The sequence below is a fragment of the Geotrypetes seraphini genome, chromosome 3, assembly GCF_902459505.1.
Source record: "Geotrypetes seraphini chromosome 3, aGeoSer1.1, whole genome shotgun sequence".
In the NCBI taxonomy this organism is placed as follows: Eukaryota; Metazoa; Chordata; class Amphibia; order Gymnophiona; family Dermophiidae; genus Geotrypetes; species Geotrypetes seraphini.
Genome location: NC_047086.1, coordinates 208,932,660 through 208,954,025, shown reverse-complemented (window position 1 = coordinate 208,954,025; position 21,366 = coordinate 208,932,660). Strand labels below are relative to the sequence as shown.

Genomic DNA, 21,366 nt, shown 5'->3' with positions numbered 1-21,366 from the left:
TGACCCTAGCAGATCCTGATCCCTCCAATGAAGATGGTTTTGGTGAAATTGGACTATATCTGCCTGATGTCTAAATTGACTGCTTATAAATATGGTAGGGCAGTGGCGTACCAAGGGGGGGGGCGGGAGGGGCGGTCCGCCCCGGGTGCCAGCCCTGAAGGGGTGCTCCCGGCCTTGCCGTTCAGTCCCCCCACACCCCCGAAGGACCGCTCGTCCCACTGACCTTCCTGCACCACCTGTGAAGCAGCAAGCAGCAGGATCGCGAGGTCAGCTATCCCTAAGCTGCTTGGGCGCTGCTTCCTGCGCCGCGGTCCCGCCCCTCCTCTGACATCAGAGGAGGGGCGGGAACGCGGCGCAGGAAGCAGCGCAGGGATAGCTGACGTCGCGATCCTGCTGCGGCTGCTTCATAGGTGGTGCAGGAAAGTCAGTCCTTCGGGGCGAGCGGTCCTTCGGGGGTGATGGGGACTGAACGGCAAGGCCGGGAGCATAGGTAGTGCTGCTTCATAAGTGGTGCGGGGAGGCCAGGGGGGCGAGCGGTCCTTCGGGGTGGGGCGGGTGGGCAGGCAGGCAGGCATTCAAGGGGGAGGGGGGTGACAGGCAGGCAGGCCTTCGGGGGGGTGTGCAGACCTTCAAGGGGGAGGGACAGGCCTTCAAGGGGGGGGCAGGCAGGCCTTCAAGGGGGGACAGGCCTACAAGGGGGTGGGACAGGCCTTCAGGGGGGGTGCAGGACTTCGGGGGGGTGCAGGCCTTCAAGGGGGGGACAGGCCTTCAAGGGGGGGACATGCCTTCAAGGGGTGGACAGGCAGGCAGGCCTTCAAGGGGGGGACAGGCCTACAAGGGGGTGGGACAGGCCTTCAAGGGGGGGACAGGCCTTCAGGGGGGTGCAGGCCTTCAGGGGGGTGCAGACCTTCAAGGGGGGACAGGCCTTCAAGGGGGGGACAGGCAGGCAGGTCTTCAAGGTGGGGGGACAGGCCTACAAGGGGGAGGGACAGGCCTTCAAGGGGGGGGACAGGCCTACAAGGGGGTGGGACATGCCTTCAAGGGGGGACAGGCAGACCTTTAAGGGGGGACAGGCCATTGGGGGGGACCCTGGTTTAGAAGTACACAGAGGGAAGGGGGTGTTCAAAGAGACTTGCATATGCCAAACTTTGGGGGGGGGATGAAGAAATAATGGGTCTGAAAATAGAGGAGAGGGAGAGAAATGATGGACCATGGGATTTAGGGAGGGAAGGAACTGAAAGGGAGAGAAATTGGACACAAGGGATGGTGTGGAGGAGGGATAGAGATACTGGATAGGAGGGTAATTGGGAAAAGAAAGGGAGAGATGGTGGACTCTGGGGTGGTGGGGAAGGAGGGAGAGATGCCGGATGAAAGGGTAGTTAAGAAAAGGTGGATCTGTGGAGGGAGATGAAAAAAAGGAAAGATACCAGATTTCCTGGGGAGGGAAGGGAAATGGAAAGGGAGGACAGAGTTGGTAGATGGATGGTTAGCACGCAGAAAGAAGAAAGAAGGAGACCCTGGCAAGCAAGTTATCAGAAGAAAACCAGAGCCTTGGACCAACAAGATTTGAAATATAACCAGACAACAAAAGGTAGAAAAATTAATTTTATTTTCTGTTTTGTGATTATAATGTCAGATTTGAAATGTATATCCTGACAGAGCTGGTGTTGGACTGCAAACGTGAGCTAGGATTTCTTTATTTTATTTACACCACAGCGCCAGTGTGGTTAGGAGAAGCCAAAGGGGGTGAAAAAGCTATAAAACCCACCAGGAGTTTTGAAAAAAATCACCCAACTGGGCAGGAAAATCGAATTGAAAAACCAATTCAATAGGCTGAATCGAATGGAAATTTTTTTTCCTGAATCTGGCAGCATTAGTTTGCGCTACTGTCTTAGACTTTAGGACCTGGGATTGGGGAGAGATGGCATCCTCAGTACTTTATAATGCAAGTGAAACGAGGATTTGGTCAGACTTTTGAAGGGTCTGCAGAAAAAAAATATTGTATAGGCCGGGGACATGAAACAGCAGGAAATGGGAACTTTTCTTCCTTCTATTTTTGTGAATGGAAAGGCTGAGGATGTCAGAGAGTTCAGTTAAAATATGTGCTTTATAAGAAAATATAATAATGTGTTTTATAAAGTTTATAGCATAGCTGGCCTACCCAGTGAGGTGTTTCTAGTGGTGGTGGTGGCAGCGTGTCAATGTGTTGAGAGGAAGAGGTGGTCTGGGAAATTCTGCTGAGCAAACTCCGGGCCCATTTCCACCCCCCAGTTAGTCCACTCCACTCAACTGGTTCACACACTGAGTGGGTCTTTGGGTGTTGTGTTGGGATCTCTTCCAGTGGTTTATCAGTATCTCCTTCTGGTCCAAGGAAGGAAACTTTGTTATCCTTAGCATTGACCTACAGAATATGTTTGTAACAGCGCTGCTTGTGTGGCATTAGGCTATGTAGTGATCGAAAGAAAAAAACAGACCTTTGCACATTTTTGCACTATATGGTGGGTGTATGAGGAGATTCACATTTCCTGCACAGCTAAGTCCATGTGAAGTTACCTTGTGCTGTATTTGACATCTAGCAAGGTCTCTGTTTGAAAGGAAAGATCTAAACTTAAAAATGAAGTGGCCAGAAGTTATGGTAAAAGTAGATAGTGTAGCTGGTTTTAAGAAAGATTTGGACAAATTCCTGGAGGAAAAGTCCATAATCTGTTATTAAGACATGGGGGAAGTGTCTGCTTGCCCTGGATCGGTAGCATGGAATGTTGCTACTCTTTGGGTTTTGACCAGGTATTAGTATCCTGGATTGGCTACCATGAGAATGGGCTACTGGGCATGATGGACCATTGGTCTGACCCAGTTAGGCTATTCTTATGTTATGTTCTCATCTGTAGGGGCCTTTGTTTTCACTTCTTATTTTAATGTATTTTTTTTCTGGGAACTTATCAGTGTTTTTTATAATGGGAACAAAAATGGAAGAGAATTAATGTGTGTGGGATGAGGGGGTAACTAATTTCTTCAGCTAAATAATTCAATCCACTTCAAACAGACATAGGAGAACTCACTATTCACACACCCTCCAACCAAAAACGTCAAAAGGAAAAAAACTGTTCGACAACCTCCTAGCCATTCGAGCTGCAACACTCGACCCCCAACCCTACAACCAATTGACATCGACCACATACTGCAAAACCTTCAAAAAGAAATAAAAACCCTTCTATTCAAAAAACACATAAAACCGAACTAACACAATCAGAATTGTCCCAAGCATCACCTGCAACTACTCCATATGTACTTCTGATGTCATGACAATTCAGACATAATTTATGTTATGTTATGTTTGGAATATAAGAAAATTTTCACTGCCTGTTTCTATTCTGACCATTTATTCCGTTTCATGGTCATTACAAAAAATATTTTTTTACATGGGGGGGGTGTCAAAAAATGATGGGCCCCGGGTGCCACATACCCTAGGTACGCCACTGTGGTAGGGTCATACTTTTTCATAAAACCTGGGATACACTGGTACTTTTTCATAAAACATGGGATAGTTACACTGCTTGGAGATCAGGGAAGGCTTGAGACATTCCTTGGGCATATCTGATTATTGAAATATTACATACTTTGCTTTGTGATAGGACATGGGGAGATTATTGAGGATCTGTTGATTTTCTTGTACGGTTTATAGAGGATTTGTATATTGCTAACGTCACTTATATTCTTGCTTGCAGATATATTTCTGTTAGCTTCTACTTATCCCTCTCTTGTTTTAGAGGGGGACTGTAGCTTGTGGTGATGTCTTCATTATGTTTTTGTGATAAAATGGAAAATAAAACTTTAAAAAAAAAATCCCCTTCCTCCTGAACTGCAAGCCTTAGTCAAATGTAAATTGTTACATCCAGTTTCATCATCATAAAGATATACATACTTATCCTAAATTTCTGCAGTGATCACACCCTTTTATGTAAATGAAGAAACAGTGCTGCCCAAGTTTTATCCTATATCACACAAGCATCAGTGCAAGAATTCCCTGCACTGGACTATAATTATGTTCTTGCTTATTAATTGGAAAACCAGAATTCATTCAAAAGTCTATGCAACTATTTGTCTCCTTTGATTCCTAAAAAACATGGCATTCAAGAGAATAGCCTAGTTAATTGGCCAGCTTCTTGAATCCAAACTGGTATCCATGTGACCAGTCACTGCCACTACTGTAGCTTTTTTTGAAATCAGCTTTTTTGGACAGCATACACACAAAAGCTACACTTCACTTCACGCTCCAACTGAAGACCAGCCACTCCCAATGAAGTCCTTGGGGCACATCTAGTCCCATCAGCGATCCATGAGGTAGGTGTTGGATGTGCATCTGATCAAATTTGTATGCGGACTGTTTAGTGAATCGGTTGCCCTGCAAGACTCGGCCACGGATCGCCAAACAACGGTGAGTTTAGTGAATCTAGGCCTTAATTCCCCACTGCCCCAGGTATATTAGGATAGAATGTAAGCCCACCGGGACAGAGACGAAAAATACTTGAAATACCTATATGTAAACCGTTTTTTGAGTATGGTTGTATAACTACAAAAAGATGGTTTATAAGTCCCACCTCCACCCCCCTTTTAACAGATGCTCTTTGCAGACAGCAGGATTAATCATGCACTCAATCTCTCTCACCTTTCTAAAAATTTAACAGTTTTTTGAACTCTGAAACTAATTTTAGGACTGAGGAAATTGCCATGTGTGAGAAGGGCCATACAAGCTCTGGACTTTAAACTAGTCCTGAGTTCTGAAAGAGCTGTTTCCATAGTGATGCTGTGCAGTGATGATACTCAGTCAGGTGCCTTCTTCAATCTAGTTATCTATAGAGAACACCTGTTACAGGCAACTGACTTAATATTATTGGAGTGACTTAATACATCTGTGATTTAGTTTTTGAAAACTGTGGTTAAATTATAATGTAAACAAACAGCTTAGCTCTCAAAAGCTATTCATAAACAGGTCAACTTTCAAAAGTTTCACCTAACTGCGGCAATTAACCAGGTAAACTTCTGATGCATAATTTTATCAATAAGAAAAGGGTTTGCTAGGGAAGTGTTCATGGAGTGAGTTTCCACAGAGCAGGTTTTCAGCATTACTTAGATGGATTTAGTCAAGCTACTCAAATAACTGGTCTAAGTCTAACCAGACAAACTGTCCAGATAACTTTAAGTGAATTTCTAGCAAAATACCTAGCCAGTTAGGTTTGGCTAAAGATAACCAGGTTCATTGATATATGGTTCATAGTCAGTCGCGCGCGAGACACCAGTGTGCCAACAATGGAGGGAAGACAAGTCAGCGCAAGACACCAGCGCGCCGTGGAATAACTTAGTTTTAAAGAGCTCCGAAGTGGGGTGAGTGGGAACCCCCCCCCCCCACCTTACTGCATAGTGTTCGCGCTGCTGTTGGGGGGGCTTGGTGGGTTGAAATCCTTCATTATAGAGAAAACGGAACTTTTTCCGATTTTTTTCAGGAAAAGTTCCGTTTTCTCTATAATGTGGAGGGGTTGCACTCCCCACACCCCCCCAATGGCAACGCGAAAAGTAAGCAGTAAAGTGGGGGGTTTCCCCCACACACTCCCCGTCGGAGCTCTTTAAAACTAAGTTTTCATGCGGCGCGCTTGTGTCTTGCACCGAATTGTCAGCGCTCAATTGTTGGCGCACTGGTATCTGGCGCGCGATTGTCCCTTCACCTTGATATATTGTTATCTGCCATGAACTCGTAAGGACTCTGGCAGAATATAAGTTAGAATGTAACGTAGTGATTTAACTTTCCATATTTAAATGGATTGGCATACTGTATTCTGAGATCAGCAGAAACCAGAAGTCCACAGACACCAAGTAGCCCTTTCAGAGTCAACCTGGTGCTTGCTTGTACCCAATTTTCAGGCCCCAGTTTCACATGAGGGGAAAGCACAGAACATCATACAGTATTTGCTGCTCAGCCTGGCCTTTGGCATTTTAAAGTATTTGGGAAGAGATGGAATTCTCAAGCCAGTCCTACATCCCTGCATTAAGACACAAACCCTCCCTCACTCTTCCTCTGTCTGGGACATGTGGCTCACAAGAAATCCAACAGAAATGGCAGCATTTATTGTCCATCTGCTGATGGGTCTGTCTTTGCTTCTGTCTTCTTATAAGAGCTGAAGAAGTGAGAAGCCAATCTGGATGCAAAAGGGCCACCTGAGAGAATCACTTACACTTCAATTCCAGGAACCATAGGAGCCCTATAGAAAAATTAATACACCACCATCCCATACACCCTACCCTAAAAACCACTAGCATGAAAATATTTCCCTTGGTTTTTTTCATGATTTTTCTCCCTTGTCCTCTAGAAGTGTCTTATTGGTTTTCTCCTGCTTCGTTATAGGTGCTCTTTTTGTCTTATCACTCGTTTATTAAATACCGGCAGCTTCTGGGCATTCTCAGATAGTGCAGGCTGGTACCGGTACTGATAGCCATATGCTCGGATGTGGTATGTTAAATATTCCAACATGTACATTCCTTCAGCATTGATGTAGTGAAAGGATATTGCCAAGTCTGAGCAGCACTGGGGTCCCTGCAGAATAAAGAATTCCAAAGATTAGTCAGAGAGCAGCACATTTCACGTATCCAAAGTCAGATAGGATAATGTGAACACTAGAAGCTTTTGATACACAGAAAACAATCAAATTCATGACTGCTTTAGGACTGTCACATAAGAACATAGGAGTTGCCATACTGGGACGGACCGAAGATCCATCAAGCCCAGTAACCTGTTTCCAAGTGGCCAACCCAGGTCCCAAGTACCTAGTTAGATCCCAAGAAGTAAAACATTTTATGCTGCTTATCCTAGGAATACGCAATGGATTGCCCCAAGCCATCTCACTTATGGTCTATGGACTTCTCTTTTAGGACATTATCCAAGCCTTTTTTAAATCGTGCAAAGCTAATTGATTTCACCACATTCTCCAGTAACGAATTCTAGAGTTTAATTACAAGTTGTGTGACAAAATATTTTTTCTGGTTTGTTTTAAATCTACTTCTTAGTAGTTTCATTGCAAGCCCCCTAGTATTTTTGGAAAGAGTGAACAAACGATTCACATCTACCTTTCCACTCCACTCACAGATCTCTATCAATAACTGACCACCTTTATCAATGCCTTATGATATCACAATACATAGGAGCCAACTTTTCAAAACTATTAAGGGGTGCTCAGCTCAGCACACCTTACCATTTTTGTAAAAAGGAAAACAAACTAAACTATGACAGGAGTCATGGGCACAAATAGCTAGGCCATATATAAATGCAGATCATAGCAGAATGGACACATTGGGAGACGTGTAGCCAAAAGAAGAGTTGAGAAGCACTGAATGTTCCTCTGATCTCTTTCTCCCCAACCCCAACTCAGCTCCATCTGTTTGCCACATCTCACTTCTCTTCTCCACCCTTCTGCTTCACAGCACATCTATATCACACTCACACCATCCTTTCCAGTCCAGCCTAGCCAATCCATACCATCCCCACTCCATCTTAACCATCCCTCTTCTGTGATCACCCTTTTTTCTCACCCCCTTCTTATCTATTTTCTCCCTGCTTTATACTCCCCAATGCAAAGCTCCACTCCCCCTTCCTAAACATTGCTGCTTCCTACTTCCTCCTGACTTGACCAGCTCTGCTCTGTCCCCTACTAATTCTACTCCTCATCAAATTCCTCCTCACCCTTCCCACATCAGTGCTCCTCCCCTGTGGACTAGTCTCAACCATCCCTTGTCCTCAGCAGAATCATCTCAAATCTCAATTTTTTTTATTCCCCATTCCTCATAGATTTGGATCACTTACCTACTACCTCTTCCCAGAGCCACAGAGTATCTCTATGCTCTGACACCATCCATGCCTTCCAATCCTCTGCACTACTTGTTCAGAACTAACAGACTACAGGACAACAGTAATTTCATGCTAGATTCACTAAAGCCTCCTTACCTGTCTGCAGTGGCGTACCTAGCATATGTGACACCCGGGGCCCATCATTTTTTGACACCCCCCCCCCCATCTGTACGAAAAACATGATTTTTAGTAACAAGCCACATGTCACACATGAGTACCTAGGAAAAGTTAGCATCTTACATACTGCAGTGAGCAGTACAACATCAATACACCCATTGTAAAACTAAACAAGCCAGACTAGTACAGATCAATCCTGCAGTCAATCCTAACAAAAAACATGTCTTTCAAACACACAGAACACAGAGAACACCTTCGTCTAGTATGGAATATGTCATCACAAACTAACCCCTCCCTCTTTTACAAACCTGTAGTGTGGATTGTAGCCACACTGGTAACAGCTCTGACGCTCATAGAATTCTGAGCATCAGAGCTGCTACCACCACGGCTGGCGCTAAAAAATGCTCCACAGTTTTGTAAAAGGGGGGATAAAATAGAAAAACATAATAATAATTTATTTCTTATATACCGCTATACCGTGAAATTCGAAGCGGTTTACATAGACAAAGGTTAAATTGAACCAGTAAGAAGCTGGACTCTGAGTGTACCACAGAAACAGTGGCACATGTCTCCTAAAGCAATAAATAAATACAAAATTTTTTTCTACCTTTGTCTTCTGTGGTTTCTGCTTTCATCTTCTTGTAACTCTCTTCCTTCCATCCACTGTCTGCCGTCTCTCTTTCCCTATATGGCATCTTCTCTCCTTCTATGCCCCTTCCAGAAACAGTATGCCTCCTCCTTCCATCTCTCCTATCACCCCCATTGGTCTGGCATCTCTCTCCTCTACTTCCCTCTCCCACACCTCTCCTCTGCAATCCCTTTCCTTTTTTCCCCTCATTTTCCTTTTCTGCATCTGTCTAGATTACGTTCTTACTAGCCTCTCATCAATGTCCTTTTTTACTGTCTACCTAAAGCTTGCCACCTCTTTCCCTTACCCCTCCAGTGTTTCCTTAACTCAATCCTTTTCTCCCCATCATGTGTCCTCCTTTTATTTATCCCCTCCTTCCATCATGTACCCTCTTTCTCCATCCCTTCCATCTAGTACCTTCTCCTCTCTGTCCACTTCCATCCAACGTCTGCTCCCCTTTCTCTCCTCCCATTTCCTTCCTGCATTTGCTCCCTTATCTTTCCCATCTGCACTTCCATCCAGCATAGGCTCCCCACTACCATCCAATGTCTGCCCTTTCTCTCGCCATCCACCCCTCTTCAATCAGCATCTGCCCCCTTTCTCTCCCTCCAATATCCTTCCCCCTTATGTCTCTCCCTTTTCTCTGTACATCAATTCTATCAGCACCACCCTTCCATACCACCCTGCCCCCTTTCTTTCCCTCCACCACTCTTCCATTCCAGCAATCCTGCTCCTTTCTCTCCCTTCATGCAGCAAGGTCCCACGATGATTGTAGCTGCCGGTTGCCAGTCCACCCCACTCCGACGTACTTGCTCTGGAGTGGACTCAGCAGCCACATGCTGGAAGGTCCCGCAATGACTCGTCTGCTGACTCTGCTCCAGAAGAAGTAAGTTACGTCATAGGGGGTGGACCCGGCAGACGCAGGGAGTTGTGGCAAAGTCCCGCAATGACTGCATCTGCCGGGTCCACCCCCTCCGACGTAACTTACTTCTTCCAGAGCAGAGCTGGCAGACGAGTCAGCGCGGGACCTTCCTGCACCTCAGCACAGCTGCTGACTCTGCTGCAGCGAAAGTAAGTCAGAGGTAACTTGGCCATTTATTTTTTTCATCAAAAGGTGACATCTATTAATTGACTGTGTATCTTTTCTTTCATTTCTTTCTTTCTGCACTCAAGCCCAACAATTGTCCCTTTCTATTCCCTCCCTCCTTCCTTCCCATGTCCTTAGTGCCCCCAGTGCCTCCTTCTCATGTCTTTAGTGCCGCCGTCCTGTGTCTATAGTGCCTCTAGTGCCCCCGTCCTGTGTCCTTAGTGCCCCCAATGCCTCCGTCCCATGTCCATGGTGCCCCAGTGCCTCCATCCCTTGTCCATGGTGCCCCCCAGTGCTCCCGTCCTGTGTCTATAGTGCCCCCAGTGCCCCTGTCCTGTGTCCTTAGTGCCCCCAGTGCCCCATCCTGTGTCCTTAGTGCCCCCAATGCCTCCGTCCCATATCCATGGTGCCCCCAGTGCCTCCATCCCGTGTCCATGGTGCCCCCAGTGCCTTCGTCCTGTGTCCATGGTGCCCCCAGTCCCTCTGTCCTGTGTCCTTAATTCCCAGTCCTGTGTCCTTAGTGCCCCCAATGCCTCCGTCCCATGTCCATGGTTCCCCCAGTGCCTCCATTCCGTGTCTATGGTGCCCCCAGTGCCTCCGTCCCATGTCCATGGTGCCCCCAGTGCCTCTGTCCTGTGTCCTTAGTGCCCCCAGTGCCTCCGTCCTGTGTCCTTAGTGCTCACAATGCCTCCGTTCCATGTCCATGGTGCCCCCAGTGCCTCCATCCCGTGTCCATGGTGCCCCCAGTGCCTCCGTTCCGTGTCCATGGTGCCCCCATTGCCTCTGTCCTGTGTCCTTAGTGGCCCCAGTACCTACGTCCTGTGTCCATAGAGCCCCTAGTGCTTTCTTATGTCCCCCCCACTACCTTCCAGATTTTGGCCACCTCAAAGCCAGCCTCCCTCGCTAAAGCCAGCCAGCTTGCCTGCCTACATCCTGCCCTCCCTGCCGCGGAAAAAAAAAAAGCGCCTCACCTTCCTTTCCCCCAGCCCATGCCACTACGATCGTACTTCCCCCCACCGACAAGAAGTCTTTCCGACATCAATTCTGACATTGGAGAGGACATTCCGGGCCAGCCAATCACTGCCTGGCTTGCCCGGAATGTCCTCTCTGACGTCAGAATTGACGTCAGAAAGACTTCTTGTGGGCGGGAGGAGGTAGGATTGTAGCGGCACGGCTGGGGGAAAGGAAGGACAGGAAGAACCGGACCTGGCCGGCTGTGCACTCCCCCCCCAAGCCGTGCACCCAGGGCGAACCGCCCCCCTGCCCCCCCTTGTTACGCCACTGCCTGTCTGATCTGTGGCTGAGTCTTTCCCAGGCAACCATTTCACCAAGCCTCCTCATGCAAATGACTGCAATTGGAGGCCCGCCCCACAGCAACTGCACGGATTGCTACAGAGCGATCCTGACGGATGCGCAGACCATCTTCTTTGCCTGTAGATGGTCTACGCATGCGCTTGCTCTCTGCTTTTCTGTAATTTTTTTTACTTTTTTACTCGGGTGGAGGTGCATTCTTATTTGATTCCATGCCATAAGAAATACGTTGCTCAACAGCACCTATGAGTTTGTGGCTCCTATTTCTTAGGAAAATCAGATGGAGGATCCATGATGAAACACGTGGCTCCTGCCCACACTCACGAGCCCGTGGTTTTAACCCACGGGTTTAAAGCAGGGCTGCACTGCGGCATGTTCTGGAACACAAAACATGCCATAGTGCAGTCCCGCTTTAAATCCATGGGTTAAAATCATGGGATCGCACTGCAGGTAAGGGTGGCAGAGAACGGGAGAGTCAGGGCGGCACTTTTTTTCTCTTTAGAACCGTGCGTGCACGTATAAAGCAGGAGGAGGGAAGAGATCACGTGATGCACTGAGCCAAGGCAGAAGCAGGCTGCCTGAGCTCCCGGGCCCCGAGTCCTGAAGCGCTCTGTTACTAGCCTTTGGAGGTGAGCCGGGAGACAGCGCTTTGCAGCGTTTGCTGTGTACAATATATGGACAGATTTCTGTCCTCTCCTGCGTTGCCGATGTCCACCCGCACTCAAAAAAAGGATCGGGACCGCCCGCAACACGGCGCTGACAAAATGGCGCCGGTCACCTCCACAGCCGCGATTCAGCAAATAGCACCGGAGGCGCTGACGGCCCTTACTCAAGCAGTAACAGTGGCAATGCAGCCCAGCATAGAAAAACTTTCTGAACAGCTCCAAAAGCTTGAAAATCTACTTATGGAGACTACTAGCTACACCGCAGCGCTGGAGACTCGGGTTTCCAGCGTCGAGGATACACAGCAGGCACATGACACCACATTACAGGAACTGCAGGCTCTGACTCAAAGACAAGCAGAAAGACTAGATGATCTTGAAAATAGATCCAGAAGATCTAACTTACGTTTTTTTGGGGATTCCGGAAACAGTACCCGGTCCTAAGCTCCTGCAGGTGCTAGAGGCCTGGCTGACCAGTTCCTTTCCCTTGAAGGAGGGCCTGGGGCCTATTCGACTGGAGAGAGCACACCGGCTAGGCCGAGAACAAGCAAGAGAGGCGAGGCCTCGCATGGTAATAGCCAAACTTTTAAACTATAACCATAAAGTGGAAATCTTGCGCAAATATAAACAACTTCGGGAGACTTTAACATTTGAGGAGTCTGAGGTGCGCATTTTCCAGGACTACTCTGTGGCCCTAATGGAGCGCAGGAAGCAATTCTACCCACTTTGCTCCTCTTTGGCTGACAAAAAAATACGCTTTCTCTTTTTATATCCAGCCACTTTGAAAATTTACCATCAGGGACGCTGGCAGGTATTTGAGGCCGCAGCTGAGGCGGCCCTTTATGTGAACACTCAGGTGTTGCCCCAGTCGGACCTTACATGAAAGAGCACATGGTGTGTTTCCTTGTTTGTCACATGCTCCTGTGTGCCTGTGGCATTGTGGATGCACCAGGATCTCCTGGTTTGGGGGAAGCATGGATCTCAGATAATATGGCTGTTACTTGCTATTCTGGTTTAAGTTTGTTTACAATTTTGTGTTTTTTCCTGTTCTAGTTCAGAAACTGATATACTGTATATTTGAGCTCATCCTAACGTTCAGTTGCTCTGCAGACTGCTCTTATGACTATTGTATTTACTGTATGGGAACTCGGGGCCCGGAGTGGCATTGTTCTGTGATCTTTCACACCTTTGGGACCGCCTAGGGTGAACCTGAGGCTGTGACCACAACCATGCAATTGGGGAGAAGGTTGGGAAGGGAGGAGGGGGTTGGGGTTCCAGGGGGGGGGAGTCCTTGGCCTACGTGGTTGCTGCTGGTATTCTTTTGATTATTGGGAAGGGTGGGATCAGACCCTGCTGCGAGACTCCTGCACCTGACATTTACCATGGTACTGGTGCTGCTCGGGCAGGTCCTGAGCGTCATGTGGCTGCTCTGGGTATGGCTGGGAACCCGGGGTGGATTTTTTCCGCACTTAGCATTTTATATGTTTGTACTAGCCCCTTTTATACCTGCTGGCTAACACTTTGAGAATAGTATCCTGGAATGTTTCGGGCATTACCTCTCCCATAAAACGAACAAAAATTTTAACACAGCTCAAACGACATAAGGTCGACATAGCCTGTCTGCAAGAAACCCGACTTACAGACTTGGAACATCAGAAATTGAGGAGGTCCTGGGTAGCCGCAGTGCATGCAGCATCTTCAACTCATAAGCGGGCAGGGGTGGCGATACTGATTAGTAAGACATTGCCTTACACTGCGAAAGTAGTAGCCTTGGACCCACAGGGCCGCTTCCTCTTGCTGCAGTTGTCAGTAGGCACATATTCCTTTACTTTATGAATGTATATGCACCTAATACCTATGACCATTCCTTCTTTGAGGGTCTAACTGCCATGCTTCTTGGGCGGGTTACTGATCCGGTATACATTGCAGGGGATTTCAATCAGGTGTTTGACCCAACTTGTGATCGTTCTCAGCCGGGACCTGGTGCAAGTATATCTCATACCAGAGGCCTGCCCTATCTTTGCGCCATTTTAGATCTGGTGGACCCGTGGAGAATTCTCCATACCACTGAACGGGATTACACACACCGCTCCAGAGCACATAACATACAATCTAGGATAGATTACATCTTACCACGCGCAGAGCATTTCTAAATGTGGATGCAGCGGTAATAGGCCCGGCGGTGATTTCAGATCACGCGATGATCTGGCTAGATGTGAATGTGGGCTTCGGTTTACGCGGACCTGTACGTTGGCGCTTCCCTAGTTATCTATTTTCTGATGACTATTTCAAAACATACCTAACGACTAAATGGGGTGAATTCCTAGACTTTAATGGTCAGCATAGCAATGATCCGACACTGTTTTGGAGCACGGCTAAGGTGGTGCTCAGAGGAGATTGTATAGCTTATGTAATAGCGCGTAATCGCCGTTTGTCCCGGGGAATACTGCGGTTGGAAAAAGAACTAGCAAGCGCTAAGCGTCAGTATACCCTGTTCCCGACCCGCCACGCTAGAGAACACTTAGCTTCCGTGAAAACGACCCTCAACTCCTATATACATGAGCGCACGGTGAAAATGCTCTTGTATCAAAAATTTCGCTACCACCGCTATGGAAATCGGGCAGGGAAGTTATTAGCCCGCTTGACTTCCCAGGTGCGGGGTCACCGTTATGTTTTGGGATTGAGGGATAGTACGGGCCAATTTCAACACACTACTGAACACATTGCACAAATTTTTCAGTCCCACTTCGGGAAGATATATGGGCGCCGGGACTCGGGACCTGAACCCCTTATTAAGGACTATTTCACAGATTCCGGTTACAGCCGCTCTCTGACTCGGATGTTAGGTTTCTTAATGCACCCATCACCCCTAAAGAACTACATAAAGCTATCCACAATCAACAAAATTTTTCGGCTCCAAGGCCGGATGGCTTTACGGCAGAATTTTATAAACTGCTCTCAGGGCAGCTTAGTCCTTTTTTAAGGGACTATTACTCCCAGGTAATCCAGGATGAACATTTCCCCGGAGAAGCGAATGAGGCTTTAATCACGTTGATATTGAAGCCTGGCAAAGACAGTTCTGCTCCCGAGTCCTATCGCCCAATTTCTTTGCTGAATGTAGACATCAAAATTCTGTCCAAAATCTTAGCTGATAGATTAGCGACCCTTCTCCCCGATGTGATTGCATCCACACAAGTCGGCTTTGTACAGGGTAGACAAGCAGTACACAACGTACGTAAAGCATTGATTGCCTTAGCGCACACGCAATTCCATCACACTCCTATGCTTCTACTCAGTTTGGATGCGGCACAGGCGTTCGACCAGGTCAATTGGACGTACCTCTTTGAAGTGTTAAATTGTATGGGGATATCTGGCTGGTTCGCCTTGGCATTACACACTTTATATTCTACTCCAACAGCAAGACTACTTGTCAATGACATTATTACTGACCCAATACCTATTGAGAGGGGAACTCGACAGGGCTGTCCCCTGTCACCCCTCTTATTTCTATTGTACCTCAAACCCTTTCTTCGCACAGTGAGTCAGGACCCCTACATAGTGGGTGTGGACTTCGGGACTCATTCACTCAAAGTGTTGGCCTTTGCAGATGACCTATTATTTTTGTTAACTGACCCCGCTCACTCTGTTCGATATTTATTGCAAGCACTTGACGAATTCAAATTTTATTCGGGATTTACGTTGAACTACCAGAAATCTATGGCCCTAGCTAGCCCCCTGACACTACAACAGACCTGGAGCGGTCACTTCCCATTTACTTGGGCTCAGACTTCAATTCGCTATTTGGGGATACAGATCCCCCGAGACCTTACGACCCTGTACACCAGCAATATCACCCCATTGCTTCAAGACACCTCACAACATCTACAGAATTGGTCCACTTTTCCCTTATCGGTGGCGGGCCGGGTAGCCCTTTTTAATATGGTGCTCTTTCCCAAATGGTTATATCGCTTTCAGGTTTTACCTCTGCTGCTGTCCCATGCCCATAACATTCGTTTAACGAAAGATCTACAGCGTTTTCTATGGGGTGGTAAGCGACCACGTATGCCCTTGCTATGGATGTGTCTGCCCAGGGATAGGGGGGGCTATGGTTTATTAAATGTACGTTGGTATGCTATGGCTTGTCAGATGAGACATATTAATGATTGGTTTAGAGGCACATCTGATTTTTCTGCTACACCACTGGAGTTATCTTTGCTGGCTCCGTTCCATGTGAGCTATTTTCTACATGTGGCGGATCCGAGGATGCGTCCTTTGGTGTCTCACTACCCCATTTTTACGCCGGCCAGAAGGACATGGAGATGAGTCTGTAAAACAGCCAAATTGTCTTCTAGGGTGTCTTTATATTTGCCTATACAGGGCAATGGAGCTTTCCAGCCGGGCATGCAAAATGCCACCTTTCTTAGATGGCAAGCACAAGGTCTACAATATCTTTTTCACCTGTTTTCGGAGGAGGGGAGCCTGGTCACATTTGCCGAGCTGCAACGAACTTTTGACCTACAGGCTAATGATCTCTTCGCCTATTACCAGATCCGTCACTATGTTCAGTCTCTCCCAGTGGCTGCCCTTACTGAAGTCTGCAGGGAGGCGCTTTCGGAACTCTTCAGCCTTTCAGCCCTACAGAGGATTCCTCTACGATTTCATATCATCAAGTTTGCAGACGACACAAAACTCTGCCGGGCAATCAGATCGCAGGAGGACAGTGAGGAACTCCAGAGCGACTTGTGTCGGTTAGAAAAATGGGCGGAGAAATGGCAGATGAAGTTCAACGTGGAGAAATGCAAGGTAATGCATTTAGGCAGTAAAAATAAGGAATACGAGTACAGAATGTCAGGTGCAACTCTGGGAAAAAGTGAACAAGAAAGGGATCTGGGTGTACTGATAGATAGGACCCTGAAGCCATCGGCACAATGCGCGGCAGCGGCAAATAAGGCAAATAGAATGTTGGGCATGATAAAGAAAGGAATCTCGAGTAGATCGGAGAAAGTTATAATGCCGCTTTATAGGGCAATGGTCAGACCCCACTTGGAATACTGCGTCCAACATTGGTCTCCCTACTTAAAGAAGGATATAAAACTGCTGGAGAGGGTGCAGAGACGAGCAACTAAACTAGTGAAGGGTATGGAGAAACTGGAATATGAGGATCGACTTAAAACACTGGGATTGTTCTCCCTTGAGAAAAGGAGACTGCGTGGGGATATGATCGAAACCTTCAAAATACTGAAAGGAATCGACAAAATAGAGCAGAAAAAACTATTTACATTGTCCAATTTGACACGGACAAGAGGACATGAAATGAAGCTAAGGGGGGGGCAAGTTCAGGACTAATATCAGGAAGTTCTGCTTCACACAGAGAGTGGTTGACATCTGGAATACTCTCCCAGGGGAGATTATTGCGGAATCGACAGTCCTAGGCTTCAAAAGCAAACTAGATGCATATCTCCTTGAGAGAGGCATATAAAGATATGGTTGGCTATAAAATAAGCCAGGTGTATACCTAGCAGGGCCTCCGCGTGTGCGGATCGCCGGACTTGATGGACCGAAGGTCTGATCCGGAGATGGCGCTTCTTATGTTCTTATTATGTTCTTATATTGTGGGGATCCGGGATTGCCAACCAAGTACGAATCTGGATATATTAGCGACAGCGTGGGCTGAGGACTTGCATTGCCAGTTGACTGCTCAACAGTTACAACGGGTCCTGAAGAACATTCAGAAGGTGTCACCCAATATTACTCACTGGGAAATGCAATTGAAAATTGTTCTTAGACTTTACATTCCACAGAACGTGCAGCCCGGATGGGGATTACTGTGTCGCATTCTTGCCCGAAATGCAATCAGGCTCACGCATCTTTTGAGTCACATGTTTTGGGCCTGCCCCGCAATCCAACAGTTTTGGAGATATCTTGGCCTATATACCACATCGCTTTGGGGAAGGCGATGGCTTCCGCAACCGAGGGCGTTATTTGGATTTTATAATATAGCCTCACCCAAACCCAGGGGAATGTCAGCATTTATCTCCAGAGCCCTTTTGATGGGAAAAAAAGCCATCCTCACCAACTGGCTCTCCCGTGATCCCCCGTCATATGCACATTGGAGATCCCCAATGATAGTGCACGCAACACTGGAGAGACGCATGGTGGGAGACTTGACTCTTAGCCCGGGTCGCAAATTTTGTCAGATGTGGGAGCACTTCTGGCAGGACCTCACACCGCGTGCTCGCAGTAGACTTTTGAATCTTTAAGATTTTATTCCCACTCTCAGCTGTTTGACCGGCCATGGATTCTTGGGGAGGGGAGGGGGGATGGGAGGGGAACTGATTATATTGTTGAAAATGTTATTTCCTGAATGGTACTATTGTTTGTATTTGCTTCTTACTGCTGGAATAATAAAAATCATTTAAACATAAAGCAGGAGGAGGAAGGGAGAAACCGCAACACTTGTGTTTCCTGAAGAGAGCAAAGGGAAAACTTCAGGGTTATAAGATCTCGGTGTTCCATAGAGAACAAGGCGGACGGAGAGGCAAGCTTGCTGCTTGAACACATGAGGCAGGCAGAGAGCAGGGTTTTTTCAGGGCTGCAGGGCTGGGATTTCAGGACTGGAGAGAGCAGGAAAGGACGTGAGCGACTGGTCCTCAGCAGTCGCTTGGTTTTGGATTGGCCAGCCCAGTCGGTGTGCCTGAATTTGTTTAGTGAATCGAGACCCTTCCTACTTTGCATGCTGTTTCCCCTCATTTGAATGCGTGGATCAGATCGGGTGTGGGAGGAAGGTTAGTGAATCGGGTCACAAATTGGTCAGGACACGATCAGTGGGCTTAGAGAATCAAGCCGTAACGGACTGCAGGACAACAGTAGTTTCATGTCCAGAAAGTACCAACACGCTGCTCTAGCACCTGATTACCTGAGCCTTAGAAACTTATGCCCTGATGCTCAAAGGCTTTCTGTGCTGGTAAGCCTCATTAAAGACTCATTAAAGTCTTACTGGCACAGAAACTCAGTTTCTGATACACAATAGGGTTCTCCATGGCTGTTACCAATCCTCGTAGCAGCCATCAAGAACCCTATGCAAATGCATTACAAGAAGCTCATTAGTATTCTAATGAGCTCTCCTTGTGATGCATGAAAGGGAATGCCCCCTTTGTTATTGTAATTTTCGGTAGCTGTTATGCAAGCATACAACACAAGCACAACAGTGGCGCCTTTCCCAAAAGAAACCCCCACCCACCCCAAGGCTACAGCTGCCATTCTCCCTCTCTGCCCAGCAGATGGCGGCTCAAGAGCCACATTCAGCTGAGAGTTGGCAGAGGGGAGAGCGATGGTTGCCAGTTCAGCAGAATCATGGTGGCCCATGCCAGCTTCGGAGCTGCGATCAGCTGATCGGGGCTTCCCCAGCTGGCTCCTAATGTAAAAGTATGCACCATGTTTTAATGGTGTGTACTTTACCAGTGTGTATACGTATGCATGGAGCATGCAAATACACACATAAATTAAAGAATACAATAATTAAACAAGTTCTGGCTAATATCTAGGTGTGAGCATATATATCAGTCATAGGATTGGTGTAAGTGGTTGCACCCTATATATAGGTCCCCCTGATATTCAGTCAGCATTTTCTAAATGTTTACTGTTACTGGCTAAATTAGCCCCCAATATTAAGTGCTGGGCCTTGTCTGGGCAATGGTACTGAATACTGGAAGCTAAATGTGGGATACCCCCACCCACCCATCTGAATATCAGGCCAGGACCTGCATAATCTTTTTTTAAATATGATCCCTTGAACCTCCTCCTGCCTTTCCCCCTCCCCAACCCACAACACCGTGAGCTGTCATAAGAGGTCATAGCAGCCATTTTGGAACAGTGCCACAAGGGGCAGGAGTGAAGGAGCTGCACTCCTACCCGCAACAACCACCAGAGGTAGACCTGGAGGGGCTGTGTATTCCAGGGGAGGGGAGCCTCCTTCTTGTCCACTGGCTAGGGAAGCGGGAGAGAAGAAGGGGTATGAGTGTGCTTGGGGGTACCATATTTTTTTAAAAAAAGCAAAAGGTTATGTGGGTGATAGCCTAATATTCAGTACTGGCACTTGCATAGCTAAGTGGCCTAATTTAGGACTACTGTTGAGCTCTCTTAAATTAGGCCCCTTAACTAATATCAGGCTGACACTTACCTGACATAACCTCGGGCTCCTCCTCCACTTTTTGGTTGGGCACCCTGTGAGGATATTCAGTGGCATTTGCCAGTTAAATTCCGCTGAATATCCCCACTTAGGTGGCAGGAAGCGTTTTGAATATTGGCCCAGGTGTGCTTTCTGTCACCTGCCATGCTATTTCTTTGGGCTGATGCAGCATAATGAGTTCACTTGGTTAATCCCCACCATCTCCCATACGATATAACTATAAACTGCTTTGATTGTACCACAGAAAGGCATTATATCAAATCTCATTACCCCTTACCCTTTTTATTTTTATGAAAAAGAGAATGAGTTTTTCTCCATTCCTCTTTTAGTTTGAGATTTGACTACAGGTCCTCTCCATTATAGAGTTGCCGAAACACTGTCAGTGTTGAGTCCACTTGTTCAGTATGTGCTCGAATCAATAAAGTGCTTTTGAACTGTCACTGCTGAGTGATCGATATCTTTTCCTCATGACTCTTTCATTGGGAGAGTTATTTCAGACCATGACATTACAAACTGTCCCAACTCTTTCCTACTTCCCCATATCCCTCCAGTAAAATAATTTATTTATTCTAGGAATTGTAGGGCTGGAGGAAAAGGGCAACATATTAGCTCTTCTCTATGCTTGAGCCAGCCCAGCTAGAACAGAAATCTTTACTTTTGTCACTATAGTTTGTCTTCTGTCCTCTGTCTCTTCTTATACGTGGTCTTTTTTATGCTTCTTCTCTGCCTTCACATTCCTTCTCTTTTATGAATTATTTTCCACTCTTCCATTTCTCTTTACTCCATGATTTTTTTCTTTTCATAGCCTGTTTCTCTACCTCTCCCATCCTACTGCTTCTAGTCTCACTCCCTCATGTCACCTCTCATCCATTTCTCATTTTTATGTCTCTTCTCTACATTGACCTCTCTTTCCCCAAATCCACACATAAGAACATAAGAATAGCCTTACTGGATCAGACCAATGGTACATCAAGTCCAGTAGCCCATTTTCACAGTGGCCAATCCAGGTCACTAGTACCTGGCCAAAACCCAATGAGTAGCAACATTCCATGCTACCGATCCAGGGCAAACAGTGGCTTCCCCCGTGTCTTTCTCAATAACAGACTATGGACTTTTCCTCCAGAAAGGAATTTTATCACCCTAGCAAGCCCTGATCTTACATTTACCCAGTCAATATCCCATTTACCCAGTTAATATCCCATTATTACATTTACCCAGTCACTCATTATTATTGTTACCCAGTTTGTTAGCCTCCCTAATTTTTGATAACGTTTTAGCATCTGTCAATTCATCCAGATCTGGCGGACAGTAGTACACTCTAATCACTATCCTTTTCCCTCTTACACATGGAATTTCTACCCATAGGGATTCCAAGGTGTGTTTCTGCTCCTGTAGAATTTTCAGTCCATTCAAGGCCCTCCTTAACATGTAATGCTACACCTCCACCGATTCGATCCACCCTATCACTATGATACAACT

The 21,366-nt window shown here is 46.9% G+C and overlaps 1 protein-coding gene across 3 annotated transcripts in view; it reads right to left on the bottom strand.

Moving 5' to 3' along the window:
• Positions 1–5,536: 5,536 nt before the first annotated feature.
• The window catches only part of LOC117358039 (glycoprotein-N-acetylgalactosamine 3-beta-galactosyltransferase 1-B-like), a 93,814-nt gene continuing 77,984 nt past the window's right edge, over positions 5,537–21,366 (bottom strand). For all 3 annotated transcript variants that reach the window (XM_033939455.1, XM_033939456.1, XM_033939457.1), the window contains exon 4: positions 5,537–6,586. In XM_033939455.1, coding sequence (XP_033795346.1) covers positions 6,392–6,586 — 195 coding nt within the window. In that variant the 3' untranslated portion in view covers positions 5,537–6,391. The remainder of the gene's footprint in view (positions 6,587–21,366) is intronic.